General features: G+C 60.5%; 1 protein-coding gene across 4 annotated transcripts in view; it reads left to right on the forward strand.

Annotated features, from left to right (window-relative positions):
• The window catches only part of GNAO1 (G protein subunit alpha o1), a 171,071-nt gene that overhangs the window by 148,334 nt on the left and 4,104 nt on the right, over positions 1–18,633 (forward strand). For 2 of the 4 annotated variants that reach the window (XM_081215487.1, XM_081215489.1), the window contains 4 exons: positions 3,423–3,551; positions 5,455–5,584; positions 9,473–9,626; positions 11,789–16,206. In XM_081215487.1, coding sequence (XP_081071613.1) covers positions 3,423–3,551; positions 5,455–5,584; positions 9,473–9,626; positions 11,789–11,976 — 601 coding nt within the window. In that variant the 3' untranslated portion in view covers positions 11,977–16,206. Of the gene's footprint in view, positions 1–3,422; positions 3,552–5,454; positions 5,585–9,472; positions 9,627–11,468; positions 11,566–11,788; positions 16,207–18,633 lie in introns of those variants that run through there. The other 2 variants (XM_081215490.1, XM_081215488.1) reach the window with 2 other exon arrangements.

The raw sequence follows: 18,633 nt of genomic DNA on the forward strand, positions 1-18,633 counted from the left end.
CCAAAGGTTCAAGTCCACACCTCTCTCTGTACACTCAAGTCACAGACCTCAACCCAGATCTTCCCCTCAACGCACAGCCATTCAGGCCTCGAGAGAGTCCCCCCCTTCCTCTCCCCCTCCGTGCCCACTGCTCTGCCCAAGTCCAGGCCCTTCCCATCCCCCTACCACCCTCAGGGGCTCCTCAGGGCATCAAATCGTGACCCCCACTTAAATTGTTACCACTTAACTAATTATAATATGAACCCATGGCAAAAAAATTTTAAAACAATACAGAAAGGTATAAAATTGTTAGTGAATCCTCCTCCCGGGCCTGTTCCCCTCCCACTGTTAACTATCTCCATTTACTTGTCCCAGTGATGTCCAGAAAAACCTGACCCTCCAACTATAAATAGTATTTAATGACCTCCAGCTGTGAAAGCTGAGGGAGTCAGACCTTCCTTCCTTCCTTTGCTGTTCCCCACTTCCACCACCAGTTTTTTGCTAGTTTTACAGGATTATTTTTAGTTCTTCTGGTGGTTACCTTTATAACTTGAAATGAACGACTTGAGTCAGTACTTGTCAACTCCCCCCAGCTAAGCTGAGGAGACCCGCCCTCCTCTCTCTGTCTTCTCTGGGAGGGGGCTCCCAGGAGAGCAAGGGCGGGACCTACAGGCAGTCAGGTTCGGAAGGACCTTAAACACTTTCTGGTCCAGGGTTGCTTTGCTGTTGTAGTTTCAGCTGCTAAATCTCGTCTTCTGACAAGAGCTGAGGCCCGAAATGTCAAACAGTTCAACGTAGATTTGTTGTGACAGAAAGGAGAGGCCTAATAGGGCTGTCGCCTGGCACACTCCGGGGGGCACCACTCACGTCCTAGACTGTGTGAGTGTCTGGCCCAGAGCCTCTGTCACCACATGTCCCCTTCCAGCCCTGGGGAGCTGGCCCGTCCTCTCATGTTACCGGTGAGGCTCCAGGGCTCTCGGGGAGACAGGGCGCCCAGGTCTCTCTGTGTCATGCACCGGGGGTGGGTGAACACGGCTGGCCCTCCCCTTTCCCTTCTGAATGATGGCTCTGAGACAGGTCCTAGAAACCCAGAAACCTGAGCACATCCCAGCAGGGGCTGTAAAACGTAGTTCTGTGGTTTGGTAGGATTATTTTTTCCCAGACTGAGGTCCCCACTAAAGGTCAGCGCTGGCTGGCAAAGCGTCCTCTCCTTCCCTCCTCTCGGGTCTCCCTGCCCCCTCCCCATCTGCTCTCCTTAAGCCGCAGAGCCATCATTCCAACGCTCTTCTGGTCAGAGCCTTCCAGAGTGAAATTCCAAGTCCTTACAGTGACCTCAGGGGCCTACGTGCTGTGTCCCCCTCACCTCCATCACCCCTCCAGTCTCGCCGCTACCTGCGCCTGCCCCGTGTTCAGCCTCCCCACCACCTCCCGTCCAGCGCCTGCAGCCTGGGCTCCTCCTCCCCTGAGGTCGTGGCCTCTGTTCCCCCTGGTCCTGCTGCCGGGGCATGAGAGGCTCATCCCCTCACCTCCTCAGTCTCCATTCGAATGTCATCCCGCTTGACAAGCCTTCCCCAGCCACCTGATATCAAATAGCCGCCCCCAGCCAGCCTCCCCACTTACTGATAGCTTGATTCTTTCCTCCTGACACTTACCACCTCCTGACATGTTGTACAGCTTACTCATCTGTTATTTACCTCACACACACACACACACACACACACACACACGCACGCACGAACACAGGCTCCGGGGCCTATGCCCCCCCCCAGCACCCAGGACAGTCGGCAGACAGTACATACAGCAGGTGCACAGCCCACTGTGCTCACCCTACCACCCACCCCCATGGCCGCCTCCCTGCATGAGGCTCAGCCAGCACCGAGAGACAGAGGGCCAGGTTGTCTGTCTAAAGGAGGGTTCCCCAGCTGGGATGGGGGCCAAGACCAGAGGCTCCCAGCCCTGGTCTCCAGCTGGAGACGACAGGAGGAGGCTCGATTTGAAACCAACACAGCTTCTAAGCAGAGGCAGTGGGAGTGTGGGGAGGGGCATGCACAGAGGGTTTGGGAGGATTGGGAAGGGTGGGGAGGGGCGCTCCAGGCTGAGATCAGAGACTGCCCAGACACCCACAGGCCTGGAGAGGAGGCTCTGCAGCAGCCAGAGCTTTCAGGTCTGCTCTGCTGCCTCTACCTCTCTCCTTCCACAGGGGAGAGGAGGCCTGCAGGCCAGTTTAAGAGCACGGGCTTTAGAGTCAGGCAGACCCGCGCTCGAGTCCTAGCAGTGTCCTCTTTCTAAGAGTGTGGCTTCAAGCTTGCCTTCCCTGAGCCTGGGAACACACCGTCGGCTTTATTTCCTTAGGGAGAACTCTCACAAGGATTTGAGGCAGCCTGGGTTATTGGTTTACCAAGGGACACCCTCCTTGGTGAAGGCGTCTACCCTTCCCAGCCCTGTGGACATCCACAAGCTGGGGAGCCAGCCCCGTGGTGGGTCCCAGGACAGGTGCTGATAAAGCACGGGCCCTCCACGTGCAGCCTGCGACCCCATATAATGCCATGCCTCAGGCCCTCAGGGCTGCTTCCCGTGGGCTGTGTGTGGGGCTCTCCCTGCACAGGGGTAGCCCGGCTGGCCCTGTGGGTCCTTGAATCTTCCTGCCAGCCTGACCAAGCTCCCTCCTTCCTGGTTTCCTGGATCCCAACCTGGCTTGGGGTTCAAACCTAACCGATACCGACCCCTAAAGCCCTTCCCAGTGAGTGGCCTGGGTGGGCGAAGTGCAAAGGCCTGGTCTGTCTACAGAGCAAGTGGTGGTGTGGGAGGGGCTCTGAGGCCAAAGACCTGGGTCCCAGCAAGGCCCCGCCCCTGCCTGGATGTGTGACCTCTGAGCCTCCCTTCCAGGAGCACCATATGGGACGATGCGATGGCCCCCTTGATAAACCCTAAGGAGCATGGAAGAGGCAGGCAGAGGTTCAGAGGGCCTCTGGCAAGCACCATAGGGAACTGTTAAGAGTTGGAATCCCAATCCCTGGCTCACAGCTCGGCGAGGCACTCACCTTCATTAGAAAACCTAAGTTTTCTAATCTGTGAAATAGTACATCTAACTCAGGAAATTAAAGATGAAACATGATGATGCATATAAAGACTAGAACCTAACTGTTGCCCATTATTATTGTAAGATGAAGAAATGACAAACACTATTATAAACATGTTAGTCTCATTTAAAGATTCGGCCTTGTCTGAGTGTGCCTGAAACCGTGCGCGTAGCCCTCAGTCTGAGCCAGAGGCTCTGAGCGCGTGTGGCCGGGACGTGAGCTTCTCTTTCTCAGCCGCCCCCCCCACACACCTGGCCCTGGACGGGGTGGTGCCATCATTCCACAGCCCCGGTCAGGACTGGCTCTCGGGGAAGGCGGTGCCCAGCACCTGGTCTATGGTCCCCTGTGTGTTGCCATCCCCAGCTACCTGGACAGCCTGGATCGGATCGGGGCTGCCGACTACCAGCCCACCGAGCAGGACATCCTCCGAACCAGGGTCAAAACCACTGGCATCGTAGAAACCCACTTCACATTCAAGAACCTCCACTTCAGGTGAGGCCCAGGGAGGCTCCCGAGCCCTGGCGAGGGTGCCAAGAGATGGGCAAAGCCTGCCTCTCGGCCTCGCCTCGTCTGGAGCACCCAGATGTCGTCCTGCCTCGGGGAGCGTTCGAGTTGGGACAGGCAGTTAGATACGAGAAGGGGCCTGTCTGTGTACCTCTCTTGCACCAAGTTCGGGGGCTGGGGTGAGCGGGGAGGCTTCCTGGAAGAGGGGTCCTGGAGTGGGTCTCTGAGGAACAGGGAAGATTTAAGCAGACAAAGGAGGGGAGTCCCGTCCCTGGGTGATTTCTGAGGAGGAGGAAGAGGAGGGGGAATCACCTAGGTGGCCCCTTGGAGGCCACCTTGTGAGAGGGGTGGGGAGTAAGGTGGTTGAACCCAAGCGACATGTGTGCAACCCCAGGACCCATGTCATCTCAGAGCTGGAGAGGGTTTGGAGATCAGCTTACCCACCCTCTCTGGGTGCACTTGGGGAAACCGAGGCCTGGGAGGAGTAAGGCTGTCCCCAAGCACAGAACACAGCTCAAGTCCAGGGGTCTGAGCACCTCAGAACAGGCCCTGCTGGAGGGTTGTGGCGCCACCTGGGGCAGCTTCCAGGCACTGAGGCCTGGGAGCTGCTGTCCTGCCCCTACCTGCCTCCATGTGTGGTTTCCAGGTGTCAGGTAGAACAGGAGGAGTGGCCTGTTTAAGGCCGCTTCTTGGTCCCCTGCCCGCCCTGGGAGGGCTGGACTCCAGGACCGCTGGCCAGCCCACGGCCCAGCCCCTGCCCGTTCCCACTGAGACAGAGGGCGTTGAAGTTCTGTCTCTACCTCTGCAGGGCTGCACGAGCCTCACTGGGCACACGGGCCTCTAGGCCTCCCTTGAACCTGGGGAGCACAGTGATGGGCATGGAGGCCCCACAAGGTGCCTCTTGCCCCCTACTCTCTCCAATCTCTCCCCCCTCAGCCCTCGGGGGCAGAGGGTGCGGGGCTGGGCTTGGGGCTGCCCGGCCTGCAGAGTCTGAGCATAAGCTCTGTGGAGGGGCTGCAGAGACCATCAGCCTGTGCCCAGCATTTCAGATGGGGAAGCAGGATCCGAGGGAGGCGGTGATGGGACGAGTACAAGGCCTGTTTCCTTGTTCCAGGCCCACTTTGGGCTCTGCCTGCGGTTACTCTCCTCTGTCGGGAGGTCAGGGGCCAGCCCACCCCAGCAGCTGTGTGCCAGCAGACCTCCCGGGCCTAGGAGGCAGTGGACCTTCATTCAGGGCGTTAGGTGTGAGGTTGACCTCTTCCTTCCAGGAACCAAGCCACACCTGCCACAGTCAACCCCCATGGCCCTCCTGCCCCCTGGGGGATGGTGTCTGAGATGGGGAGAGGAAGGGGAGGCACAGAGCAGAGGCTTTGTCTGCAGACAGACCTGGGTCTCACCCCACCTCTACCACACCAACTCCTGCCGGGACCCTGGGCACTTAACCCCTTGGTGCCTCACTGTCCCTCCATGTAGCAGGTGACGATCCCTGCCTGCCTCCCTCCCTCCTGGGCTGCTCTGGAGTTTTCACAGCCCACAGACGTGAACAGACACGCTCAGAAAGCCAGGGACAGGATGTGCATATTACCCTGAGAGGAGGACCTCGCAGAGGTGTTTCTCGGGAACCTTGCAGAGGCGTTAGTAAAAGTCCTGAGATGTAAGGGCAGGTCTTTGAGTCTCTATATGGGAGCACAGCCCAGTCATGGGGCAGAAGCAGTGACGGCCACCCTGCCCCGGGGACGCGGCGGTCGGCCCTGAGCACCCGGAGTGAGGCTCCTTGGGAGGCTCGTTGCGTGTACAAGCCCCCTCCCCCCCGCCGCCTGCTCGACCAGTGTCCGCACACCGGCCGGGGCCCCACCGCCCACCACATCCAGCTTCCCTGTCTCCCCTGCAGGCTGTTCGACGTTGGGGGCCAACGATCTGAACGCAAGAAGTGGATTCACTGCTTCGAGGACGTCACGGCCATCATCTTCTGCGTCGCACTCAGCGGCTATGACCAGGTGCTCCACGAAGACGAGACCACGGTGAGTGGCCCTGGGCCGCCTGGCCTCAGTGGCCCAAGGCAGCTCTCAGCTGGGGCTGGCTGCGGTGGCCGGGGGTCCCGTTGTCAGCCAGGCCGTGCCCGGGCTCCCTCTTCTGACTTCGTTGTGGGGCAAACGCCTCGTGATGCCGATGCAGCAAAGGCAGCCACAGGCCACCCCCCTCAGAGGCTGCATGCAGACTGGTGACAAACGTCTCTGCAGACTCTGGGTCTCAGGCAGTATGTGCCTCTTTAATAAATTCAGCAGAGTCACAGAGGCCGTCAGGCCAGAACCAAATTAAGCAAATCCTAAACGAAATCAGGGTGCAGTCGAGCAAGAATGTACTTAAGACAGAAATAGCAGTTCTTAGCCCTCGCGGCCCTCCCTGAGCAGTGGACGGGGCTGGCAGCCGGAAGGGCAATGGGACATGGCATGTAGGCGAGTGACAGTGGGGGTGCGGGCCCCTCCCCTGGAGGACGCCAGCCCAGGTTCCCGCCTCCCGTCAATGCGTCTTCAGTCTGGGGCCTCAGAGAACTGCCAGGCTGGCTTCAGAGGGGTGCCCTCACCTGGAGAGAGGGCGCAGCCTTTCTCTGGGCCTGGGCTGGGCCTGGGCCTGGTTTGCTGCTGAATTCAGGTAGCACCCTCTCTGCCTCGGTTACTGTCTGCTGTCAAAAGGGTGTAACCATAGTACCTGCCTGGTGGGGCCTTGGCAATGGAGTGAGAATCCGCGAGAAGTACTTGGAACCGTTTCTGGCACAGCAGCGCCGAGCTGGTGGTTGTATTGTCACCGGGGATTGTGCTGAGCTGGGGGCCCACTGAGCTGCCCGTGGAGAGGTGGGCCTGCTGCAGAGCCTGCAGGGAAAGCCGAGCACTGGCCCAGCGCGCCACGGGTTCTCCCGAGACAAACACCTGCCGCGGTAGGGCTCCTGGGCTGTGGTGTCACACCTTTGGCGATCATTAGCTCCTGCTGTGTGAAGCAGGCACAGAGCCCTGGCACTGAGGGTTTGGGGCTGGGCTCGTCACGGTGGGCCTTGAGCAAGGCCTGTCTTCTCTCTGGGCCTGTCTCCTCATCAGTCCTGCCTGCTGGTTCCTTGGGACTGCTGCAAACATCTGCTGAGCTTTGGGGTGCAACTGTGGGGAGGAGGAGCCGCCGTCCTGTGGGACTTATGCAGCGATGAGGCTGTGGAAAGATTGGGGCCAGGGCCGCTGGCCGGGTGGGTGATCCGGACTCGCACCATGTGCTGACTTGTCCCCCTTGCCCTTTCTCCTTCAGTCCCAGGTACACTCCTGAGTTAGGCATCAGCAAACCCCTGAAGCCCTGCCTTGTTCCAGGGAGAGTCTCTGGGGCCCCAGCTGTGCAGCTCTTTCTTGTAATGCCGTAATCATTCTCAGTGGCCTCAGCTGGCTGTGGCGTCCAAGATCACCAGACCTGGACCCACTGACCACCCCAAAGGTTGGCTCCTGCTGCCCCCACAAGGCCTCTGCGTGCAGGGACTGCCCCAGCACGTCTCTCACTGGTCCGTTGTTGACTCTCCTTTTGGACCAACTGTTCACGGTCCACTTGGCCACTCACGTGGTCTGAGATCCAGGTGGCTCATCTTTTCTTCCTGCAGTGCCTGGGAGTGGGAAGCAGGGCTGGTGCAAGTGAGCAAAAAGCTGATCCTGCCGTGGGTTTCAAAGAAACTGAAGCACTGGGGTGTCAAGGGCCCCAGGCCTCTCCCTGGGGACCCGCTCAGCTCAATCCCAAGTCCCAGGCCCATCAGCCCTGGGGCAGGGGCTCGCACTCACCTCTGGAGCACAAGGCAGAGCAGAGGGACATCTGGGCGGGTCTGGCAGCCACGGGGTCCCAAGCTCCATGGCCCTCGGGTGTCCAGTAAACACGGGTGGGTGCCAAGCCTCACCCTCGGATGGCCTCTCTGGTCTGCTCGCCCAGGCAGCCCTCGCTCTGGAGCAGGGCCCATCCTGGGGCACCTTCCTTCTCGCCTTTCTGCCTTTACTGTCTCTCTCCCACCTCCCTCCTTCTCCCTCATTTCCCCGCCCTTCTTCACAAGGGCTGAAGCAGAGGACCTTGGGGAAGCAACAGTACGTGGGGCCACAGCCACGAGCAGGCTCTTCCTGGGGCTCTGTCCGCCCAGGCAAGATCAGCAGCCCCCGCAGGGCAGGGGAGTTGGCTTTACCACTTAACAAGAGCCCACAAAGGCGGCTCATTGCCACGGTGACAGCAAGAACAGCGCCGTAGAGCTGAGCAAAACGCCTGTGTGTCCAGGGCCAGGCGGCAGCGTTGGGCAGCTGGGGGTCCCGGCAGATGTGGCCCGCGGTATATCCCCGCCCCTTCCCGCTGGTGAGTGTGGCAGCTGCGCTACCTGCTGCTCTGTAAAATGGAGCCCGTGGCAGAGCAGCCTCTGGGCGGCTGTGAGGGCCAGCGGGCTCGGAGCTGCAAGAGTGCCTGCCCTCAGGACTCTCCACTCAGCAGACGGCAGCTGTGGGATGGCTCTGTCCAGGCACATGGCTCAAGGACAAGCTGTGGGACGAGGACGCTCTGCCCCCGCGAGGCAAGAGCTACACCCTGCTGACCAGTCCTTGGTCCTCCACCTTCCTCTCCGGTCGGCCCTGCCCCTCCCTCCCAAGCCTGGGGCAAAAATTGGGGCTGCCTGAGAGAAAGGTGTCTGGAGGCTCCTGGAGCTTGGCCAGGACCCCTGGGGCTAGTGGCTGCCCACCCACCGGCCGGCCACCCTGCCCGCTGCGGCCCAGACCCCAGCAGCCCCAGGCCTCACCTGCCACAACTTCTCAGCTCCAGTGCCGTCACCGCCACCTGCAGGGCCTTAACTTGCCAAACCAAGGCCAAAACCATGAGCAGATTCTGAGAGACCCTCCAAGTCGGGCAGGTATGAAGCGCCTCCTTTCAGTTGATACCATCAGCTAAGAGTTGAAAGCAGCAGGTTCCCAGGGCACCGCCGAGTGACTTTGCTGTGAAGCCTGCCCCCCACTCCTGCGTTCCATACTCCTCACCAGCCACTCGGCTTAGGCTGGTCCTCCCCACCCTCGCCTTCCATCTCCAGCCACGCAGTCCACAGCCCCAGGGTGGCCGTGGCCTCCACAGCCTGCACGGGGGCCTCCGGAGGGACCGGCTTTGACTTCCTGGCCCGAGACCGGTTGAACCAATTTTGTTTTTTGCTTTTTTTTTTCCTCTTTCTTTCTCTCATGTTTTCTGCTGGGTTTTTATCTTCCTCTCTGTTTTCATCTGTTTTGCTGGCTTTCATCTTGGGGTTCTTCTGGCCCCTCTACCGGGAAACCAGCCTCGATAAGCAGCTCACCCAGAGCCGCCCCACGGCCCAGCCAACCCACCCAGTCTCCAACCACACCAAGGCCACAGCAAGATCACTCCCCCGACGCTGTCCCCCTGGTGTCTGCTTCCAACTCTGGATTAATTCGAGGATCTCTTGGTCCTCGGTTAATGTTTCCCAACTGAATGCGTGCACCCTCCCACCCCTGCTGGCGAAACCAAATGAGATCCCAGTAGAGAAATCTGCATGCCTGAGGTCCCGTGTGGACGTGTGGATGGTGGTGCGGCCCCTGCCCCCGTGTGCATGGTGCATGTCCTCTCCATGGGCTAGAGTCCCTCTGGTGACCCCGCTGCCCTGGCCCGGGTCAGCCCTCTTCAGTGGGGGGCAGCGTTCCCCACCCTGTGCCCTGCTCCACCCCCCCCACCTGCGTGTGGAATGCAGCAGGGACCATGTCCTTGTCCTTGTGGATCCTCCTGTCTCCGTCCCTGGTGGTGCATTCAGCCGTGTTGGTGGACCTTCCCTTCGCTTGTCCTGCTTTGTCACTGGCCGCGGTGGGTCAGGGCCCTGGGCACCGCCAGCCCTCACTTGCCTCTCCATTCTGTTGCAGAACCGCATGCACGAATCTCTGAAGCTCTTCGACAGCATCTGCAACAACAAGTGGTTCACGGACACATCCATCATCCTGTTTCTTAACAAGAAGGACATATTCGAAGAGAAGATCAAGAAGTCCCCGCTAACCATCTGCTTTCCTGAGTACACAGGTAGAGACTGCCACTCCCCACGGGGACCGCAGGGGCCACGCAGCCGCTCTGGCCACACCAGCTCCTGAGGGAGCTCAGTCCCCCTTCACCATGCTCTGCAGACACACCAGATTCTGCCCTGGAGAATCCAACACAAAACCGAAGGCGGGTCCCCTCCCTTCCCCACAACATGCTGTTGCGAAGGGGTGGGGCAGCCTGGTCAGGGGAAGCAGGGCTGGAATCCCGGCTCTGCCACTTACGAGCTGTGTGATCTCGGCAACCTCTGGACCTCAGCTTGGTCATCTGTAAGTAGAGCTTATCAGTGAAATGGCAATACCAAGATGATGATGGGGTTGAAGATCGGGGCTTCGAGTCAGACAGCCCAAGGTTCGTGCCCCCACTCTGCCACTCACAGCAGGTTACATAACCTCTCGGAGCCTCCGTTTCTGTGTCTGTGAGATGGGAACAATCACTGTGATTATCCACCCTCCCTCCCAGAGTTGCCAGAGGACAAAGTGAGCTAAAAGCATGGAAGGCTCAGCATGGCAGTTGTTGCATAGTAAGTGCTCACTAAACATTCGCTATTGCTCTTACGACTGTGATACTAAAGAGCATCGTGACAGCGCCCCCGTACAGGTAGTGTACGATTCAGAGGCCTGTTGAACGTGAGAGAGCTTCACGAGCAGCAGAGATCAGGGCCTCCCTGCGGAGGGTGCTGAGGATGACGGAGGCCACCTCTGTTAATGTTGCCGTGGGTTTACCTGACTGTGGGTGGGTGGGCAGCCTGGCCAGGGCCCTCATGGAGCAGCAGGGTGCCTGGAATAGCCCACGGGCTCACTGGCTCTTAAGGATGGCCAGGGCCTGGAGAGGCGAATGGAAGCAAAAGCGGGCATCCCCAGCCTGACCAGCCCCCCGGCCTGGAGAGCACAAGGGTAGACAGAGTCCCAACAAGGTGGGCCTGCTAGTTAAGCTTCCGGGCTGAACCCCAGTTCCCCGAGAGTGGACGTGGGGGCCATGGCTTGGAGCCGGACAAGCAGCACAGCTCACTCTGTCTCCCATTCCTCGAGATCAGGCTGCCTGCCCCGTGGGTCAGGCCCCAGCAGCATGCAGCCAGAGGTGGGCTGGGCTCAGCACCCCTCACACCTGCCAGTCAGCCTCCTTTTAGCCGTATCTGAATTGGGGGTCTGTGGATCCTGCCCTAGGTGACCTGGGCTGTGGCCCATGGTGCAGCAGAAAGAAGCAAGGTGAGTCAGTCACCAAGGCCGTTTGGTGCTGACGAGGTCCCAAGGACCCTCTCCCTCACCTCCGGCCCAGATTTAGGTAGACCCTCAAGGCCAGGCCTGGTGGCCTGTGCCCATGTGCCGAGGGGCTGGGTCCGTCCCGCTGTGGCTCCGAAGTCCAGCCTCCCTCCCTCCCTCAGTGGGTTGTGACAGCCCTGCCTGGGCCTGGGCCTGGGCCGGGGTTCCTGGAGCCTGTGGAGGCTTCAGGGCAAAGCCAGGAGTCCTGTTCTGTTCCTCCCTAAACAGCAGCTCCTCTCCTGGAAACGCCTCTCCCTGGGCTCACCAGGGACAGAGTATATGGCAGCAAGGAAGGCAGCAAGTCAGCAAGCCAGACAGTTCTTAATCCCTGGAGGGTGAACATGAGAAGGAGGAAGGGGGAAGGAAGGAGGGTGGGGCGATGAGAGGAAGGAGGCCAGGGCGGCTCCCAGGTGCGGCACAGTTTCCACCCACCTTGCCCAGCAACAGCCAAGGGAGGTGAGGTCCCTGCCCACTCCGAGAAGTCACAGCCAGGAGAGGACAGCCTGCAGGGGCTGGCGCAGACTTCTGCACCTGTGTGAGGGCTGGTTCAGATTTCTTTGGGCAGGACCCACAGGAAGAGAGAATGTTTGCCTCAGGAGCCCGTACATGCACCTATGAAAAGAAACAGGAGTTCCATGAAACAGCGTTCACCCTTAGCACAGGTGAGGCCCGGTGAGGTTTGACCTCTTGTTTCCGTCATTGGTTTTAAACTGGATGTGGACCACAGACTTGGTTTCATGACCCACTGTTGATTGAGCTGAGCTGTCGTCAGGTTTCTCCTGCAGGGTTGTCACTGAGAGTCCCTTGGTGTCCACTCCCCAGCCCGTGGCCTGACCGGCACCCAGGGCCTCGCCTCACCAGCTCCTGACCTGGTCTCTCCTGCAGGTCCCAACACCTTCACGGAAGCCGTGGCTCATATCCAGGCGCAGTACGAGAGCAAGAACAAGTCGGCCCACAAGGAGATCTACACCCACATCACCTGTGCCACTGACACCAACAACATCCAGTTTGTCTTTGACGCCGTGACGGACGTCATCATCGCCAAAAACCTTCGGGGCTGTGGCCTCTACTGAGCCCTGGCCTCGCCACCCAGCTGCCCACCACCCTGCCCAGCCTGCCGCCCCACCCCTGCCCTGGACAAGGGAGCACCAGCAGCTGGCACTGAGCCGGGAAGAGGAGGCGCCCTCCATGGCCTCCCCCACCCCAGACACCAGAACACGTGGTAACGGGGCTGGTGGGAGCGCCGAGTGCCCACACCTGCCGAGACAGACGGCCCGCTGGCCTCCGTGCCATCACTGGGTGTCTCCCCGGGGGAGAGGCGTACGGGGGCCACGCCGCCGTCCGGGCCAGAATGGGCGCGCTCTGCACGCAGTGGTTCATGCTTGAGGTCCCAGGGTCCCCTCCTGTCTTTGAAGCTGTGTAGGTGGGGCGGTGTGCTGGCCGGAGTGGGGGCAGTGGGAGCCGCTGCTCAGCTTTTCTTGGGGCCTCTCTGGTCGAGGGCAGCTCCGTCACCAAAGGCCAGGGTGGGACCAGGCCACCAACCGTGTGTGGGTCCGGGGGCTCAGGCCTTGGCAATGCCTCCCTCCTCCTCCCCTTGGACCTCAGCCCCGGACGCTAGTCCTTCCTTCTCTGGGCCTCCCTCCCTTCACACCTCTGGGGCTCCCCAGTGCCCTCCTGGGGAACCCCCACTCCGACCCCTCACAGGTCTGGAAATGCTTCTGAGACCGACTTCTTGCAAAGGCACTTGGTAGATGGTCGGTGGGGTTGAGTCCCGCGGTGCCTGGACGGAGGTGGGGAAGAGACGGTGCGGGAGGGGGGGCCGGGGGAAGTGGCTCTTGCGTTGACTGTGATGGGGGCCTCCCACCCGGTCTTTGCAGGCCCCGGGGTGGCTTATCTACTTCTCCCGTCACCCGGGGCTCGGGCGGCCGCTCTGGAGTGTGAGCAGACGTGCTTTTTCTTCCCAAATTCACGGCGAATCCAACGCAAACCAGCTGGGCAGCAGGGGCCTGGGCACTGGAGGTTCTGTAGTTGAGGAGGCCCGGGGGAGGTGTGGGCACGGCCCCTGTAGCCAGTGTCCCAGCTTCCTTCTGTCTTGGTGAAGAAATCGGAGAGTTTGTCCACAGCCCTTGGGGTCCCGCCAGCCCCCGGGGGCAGAGGAGGGCAGGTGGACAGGCCCATCATACTGTGTGTTGTGAGGGGCGCAGCCTGGCTCACACACACACACAGCCCCAGCCCCCTCCCCAGACAGAGAGTCCTGAGACCCCTTGGAGGGGCTTTGCTGTAGAGATCCCTGAGCAGAAAAGGGTGGGTTGACTCCTCCTGGTGACCCAGGCCCTGGCGGACCTTGGACAATGAACACACCTCTTTCTCTCTCTCTCCTGGGCGCCTCCCGTTGGCGGATGCCACCAGCCGACACCCCAGGCAGACCCTGTGTGCTTGGATGGCGGCTTTGCCTGGGGCTCCAGATGTGCCCACAGGAGGAGAGGGGCCGCCCCCGAGGGGCCTCGGGCTCCCTCCTCAAGCCCTCTGCTCCTCCAGCACCCGCTCTGGGCTCTGCTCAGTCCCGGGCCAGGCAGGACCCCTGACTGCCCTGCAGCCGGAAGCTCTGGGCTTCTCGTTTCCAACAGACCCGGAGCTCTGGGTAGTGCACGGGAGACCCAGGGCACCTTCCCTAGTGCCAGACGCCTGCAGGGGTGGGTGCCGCTGGGGGGAGCCCCATCCCTGCCTGGCTGTCTTGCTGCCACCCCTGGCCTCATGGGAGATCAGCAGGCAGCCCAGCTCCATTTTGGTTTTGCTTGCCTTGTTGTGTGCTGCGCCTCGTACCAGGTGCTGGGTCATGGCAGAGGACAGGCCCCTGGAGCCGACAGCCGCAGTGTCCCGCACGGGCAGCCAGGGCCAGTCAGGCCATGTTGCCCAACACTGAAGGCGTAGCAGTTATTTCCTGGCAGCACCATCCTGGGTGTGGGCAGCTGTGCCCCTAATGCTGCCCTGTGACCCCAGACTCAAAAGCAGCTGCTAAGAAGGGTATACTGGCTAAGCCCCACCTCTAATGCCATTGTCCTGGAGGTGGGAGTCACCTGCTTTCCAGGCCCAGGGCAGCAGACAGGCTGAGGGCCCCGGGCCGTAGCACACCCCGTCTACCATGTTAGGAGGCTGGGGAGTGGGGTACTTGGAGCCTTCCTGCCCCTCCGTGCCCTGGGCTGCCTTTTCTCTCTCAGATGCTCTGCCCTGCTCAGCTGCTTATGCTACTATTGCCCTCTGCCCAGGGGGTCCTCGGCTGTCTAGTCGAAGCCCCCAAGGAGCAGGTATCCAGGGTGAAATTCCTTCCCTGTCCTCTGCGTCTCCCATCCACGTCGTCACAGGTGGCTCCACCGTGGGGAGGAACGACTGAGGGGACAGATGAGTTTCGGCTCCGTCGTGGGTGTGGGTGTGGGGGAGATGTTATGAGTGACCGGACGTGGGTGATTCTCTTATCCACAGTGGCCCCGTGTGTGCCCCAAAGAGGCCATGCTTCGACTCTCTGCATGCCTCTAGTTTATCAGGGCAAAGGGAAACTGATCTCTAAGAGGGGCGCCTTTACCAGACCCGTGAAACTTATGCCTGCCGTCTAGATGCCTGTGGGCAGGTTCTATGCCCTGCACCAGTTGCCCTCACAAGAGCCAGGTCTTGGCCTTCCCACCAAGAACTGAGAGAGGCCCCCAAGGCTCTCTGGCCTACCTGGAGGGGGCAGTGCCCGAGGCCCCAAGGAAGGGCTCTGTGGAGCCTGTGGACTCTGGCCTGAGGAGGGTGCAGGGTCTGCTCCAGCCCTGAGCAGACAGCGCACCAACAGTTCTGACATTCTGGTTCTATGGCCCCCTTGCCTGGAGCCCTAGATGCCTGGTGCCCTCACCCTTTCTCTCCTCTCTGGTCCCAGCAGAACCTGAGGACCCATGGCCACATGCTCCTACCATGGGGCGGTGGGCGCAGCCCAGGCAGAAGGCCAGCACCGGATCTGGTGTCAGGAGGCAGCTCTCCTCCCAGCCTCTCCCCCGAGTCCAGCTCCGCCCCACTGATGGGCGCTGGAGGCACCCCTGCCCTCCACGACTGCCCTCCCTACCCAGAGCCCCCATGACCAGGGTCCTTAAACCCCCAACACGGAACACCCAGGAGTCGGCTCACCTAGCTCACCTCTGCCAGGGTGAGTCCTGCAAGGGGAGAGAATATCCCACTGCTTCCACCTAACCCTGTGACAGTCTCTGCCCCACTGCTTGATTCTGCAGGTTCTCCTCTCTGGCCTGCATCATTCCTGGCTCCTTCCCCTCTTCCCTTGGCCTGACCTAGTACACTCTTCAGCCCTCTTGGTGAGTAAATCCACCGCAATCCGGGCCTCAACCTCTTGCCTCCAGACCAGGTAGTGTCCTGCCCAGCCCCCTTTTTGAGAAGTCTGGTGCACAAGGCCTCTTCGGGTGGCCTCTGCCCTTCCCCGGGCCTTCCGGAAGCCTTCAGGCACAACCTGGCAGTTCTCAGGAACTGAGGCTTGAGGCTCTGCCTCCGTGGCCATCAGAGATTCAGTCTTGGGTGCCAAAGGCCAGCACCCTCCAGACAGCGCCCCCTTGTCAACCCACAAGCCTACAGAGCAGAGGGTCCAGCAGCCCAGAGCAGTAAGACAGGACACAACATCCAGACCAGGATCAGGGCCCGGGTGTGAGCTGCTGCCCCCCAGCGCCCGCCCCCAGCGAGGTGAGTCCTCAGCCCTCTTTCCCAGGAGCCAAGTGGGGCCTTCCCTTGGGGGCTTCAGACATGCTGCACCCCCAGCCAGATGAAGGCCCCTGTCAAGGGAGGGCCTGCTCGGGGCAGAGACAGAAGGAAGGCCCACCCAGGCCCAGGGCGCCCAGGGCACCAGCGTGAACCCACCGCCCGTCCCCGGCAGAGCCAGCCGCTCAGAGGCACCACCCCTCCTGTGGCCCATCCTTTCCTCCCCCACCCCCCCGCCCTGTCCCCGCGGCCTCCCTGAGCAGCCAGGCCCTTCACCTCCTGGTCCCCTCTGTCTCAGTCCCTGCGTGCTCTGTGCCCTGTGCCTCCTCCCCTCCCCGTCCCCGGCAGAGGTGGGCTTGGGCGCCCCTCTTCTTTCTTAGCAAACCCCTCTTAGGTGCCGTGGTCCCACTTCCCGACCCCACCGCCACCCACCCCATATTAACTGTAATTTTGTAAGAAGAGTGACTCGTTGGTTTAATAAATCTGTAGTCATTGTAATAATTTATTGGCTGCCGTAATGTATTTATTAGTCACCCACCATTAATAAAAAGTGCCAGCTTTTTCTAGCATGAGTGTGGTGTGTTGCGTCAGTGCCCAAGTTGCTTCCACCGGCGCCCCCCGCACGACACGTGTCTTGGGGCCGGACTGCGGGCCGCCTGGCGGAGGGGCACAGCCCGCTGGGGCAGGATTCCAGGTGACCGGGATTGTTGTGAGGGCAGAGGCTGGTCTGTCCCGTCCCGTGTGCTTGGTGCCGGCCACGCTCCTGCTCCGGTGGCAGCAGCCAGGCCGCTGGCCATGCTCTGCTGGAGACTGGGAGAGACAGGGTGGTGACGACGGCAGGGGTGGGTGCTGTCGCCTGGCTGTGGCCCCCGGCTCCCTTCTCTTTTCTCACATGCTGACATCTCCTCTTGTGAATGTGTTCTTGCATCCGTGTTCTCTGGGGAAGCTTGGAAGGACAAGCTGGGCTCTTGGCTCCTTGGTGATGGGTTCCAGTGTGTTTGGAGGGATGGCGGTAAGGCCTGTGGGGTGTGGAGGGGTTCTCGGTGCCGGCGCCTCCCCTCCCTGCAGGGGCTCCCGTCCCCACTGCCCTCCCTGCATCTCCTGGCTCGGCCCCTCCTTCCAGGCTCACTCCGATGCCCTCCCCACGGGACCAGGTCTGACTGGGGAGCGTCGCTGCCTCCCCGACCCCTCCCCTGCTCTGTGCCGCTCGCTCGCTTGCTCGGAACCGGGACTTTTTCACGTGTGTGCATTTTCTCTCCCCAACTAGACTGTGAGCTCTCGGAGAGCAGGAGACTGTGCCGGTCGTTCCTACAGCCCCGTAGCTGCCCCACGGAGGGCCTTGCACACAGATCCAACTGGTATTGGTGGGAAGAGTGCCCGCTCTGCAGCCCTGAGGCGTGGAGGGGCCGAGCCTTAGCCGAGTGGAACTCTGGAGCCCAGGCAGCTGGCCTGGATTTTTCCTTCGGACCTAAGCTTGGCGGCCTCCAGACCAGACCTTCAGCTCAGCCCACATGCCAAATGGGCACAGTCTGCACTCTCAGCTTGGGCCTCCCTGGTGGCCCCTTCTGGTCCTGGGAGTGCCCTGGGCATATGTCTCCACTGTGTCCCCCAACGTCTAGATCAAGTCGAGATAGTTGGGCAGTGAGTTGGGATCTTGCCTCTGGCTGAGGCCTTCCAGCTGTTGGTTGAGCAGCGATAGGACAAGGTGGTGTCGTGTGGTGGTGAGGCTTTTCCTATTGAATCCTTGGCTCTCCTCTGCTCCCTGGTGGCTCGGGGACCCTGGGCGTTCCCAGCCCCCACCCCCCTGCGCGTGGATCCACCTGGCCTCCCAGGAAACCTCCGCCTGCCCTTTTCTGAACAGCTTCCATTGAGACGGCACTGGGCGGAAGTGTCTCATGCCTCCCTGAGCGTGTCTATGCAGTGACTGGCCGGCAGAAATTGTGGGGACTGAGAATGAAATTGACTGGTTGAGGCTAGGAGGGTAATAAGATCATAGGAGTTTGCTGAATATGTGCGGCAGAGTGAGAGGACGATGCCATTTATTTACTACAGATCCCAGAGGGCGTTGTAAATCCGTGCGGTTGTCTAGGGGCTCCCGAGGGGCAGCTAAGAACCTAGACTGCCCCCTCCACCAACTGGCCTTGACCATAAGGACAAGGGTTTGGTACCAATACCCTTTCCAGGTCACCAGTATGACTACACAGTCATGGAAGAGATGACGGAAGGCGCGCGGAGCTGGCCATGACTCTGATCATTTATTCTAAAGCCCACAGGCTCCTCACTCTGGCTGGAGAAACCAACCCATTGCATTGCAGAAGCTCTGGTCTGGCCCAGAGCCGGGTGCAGGTCTCTGCTCTTCCCCATCCCAGCCATGTCACCTCTCATTGTCCCCTAAGAATCGATGAGGTTAAATGACACAAGGCAGGGGAAGAGCTGGCAGAGTGGGGCTTGGTGATGGGCGGTGGTCACTTCATCTTCTTCCCGCTCCCACTCAGCTGGAGGGAGATGTCGGAAAGCAGTTTACTCAGCGCCACTGCTTGCTCGTCCATCTCAGTGATGAACGCCCAGTGATGCCCACACCACTGCTGTGCTCTCTCCTATGATTTGCTTCAGTCTTACTTCAGAGGGAGCGTGTAGCTTGGAATTACTCCTGAACTTGACCTGCAGACCCATGGAGCTAGGTTTGGGGCGGACAAGTTTCCAGGGCTAGGACAGGGTTCTTGGGGGAAATGAACGGCTCTCCCTTCCCCCAGAGAGCTATATCACGAGGGAGCCACCTTCCTGTGCAGAAATGGGTTTGTACACAGACAACAAACTGCCAAGAAACAGACTGCCCAAGTTCATGTGCCTGGCATCCCACAGTAGGATAAGTCCGTCCTTGCCCCGGACAGAGGACTGTCCCCTGGGATCCTGCTTGATTTGGAGTGCCCATTGTGTTCACTCATTTGCTAAATGAACTCCTGTGCGCAAAGCAGTTCTCCACGTCTACGGTGCTT

Source organism: Mesoplodon bidens (assembly GCF_964165515.1).
Source record: "Mesoplodon bidens genome assembly, chromosome: 18".
Classification (NCBI taxonomy): domain Eukaryota; kingdom Metazoa; phylum Chordata; class Mammalia; order Artiodactyla; family Ziphiidae; genus Mesoplodon; species Mesoplodon bidens.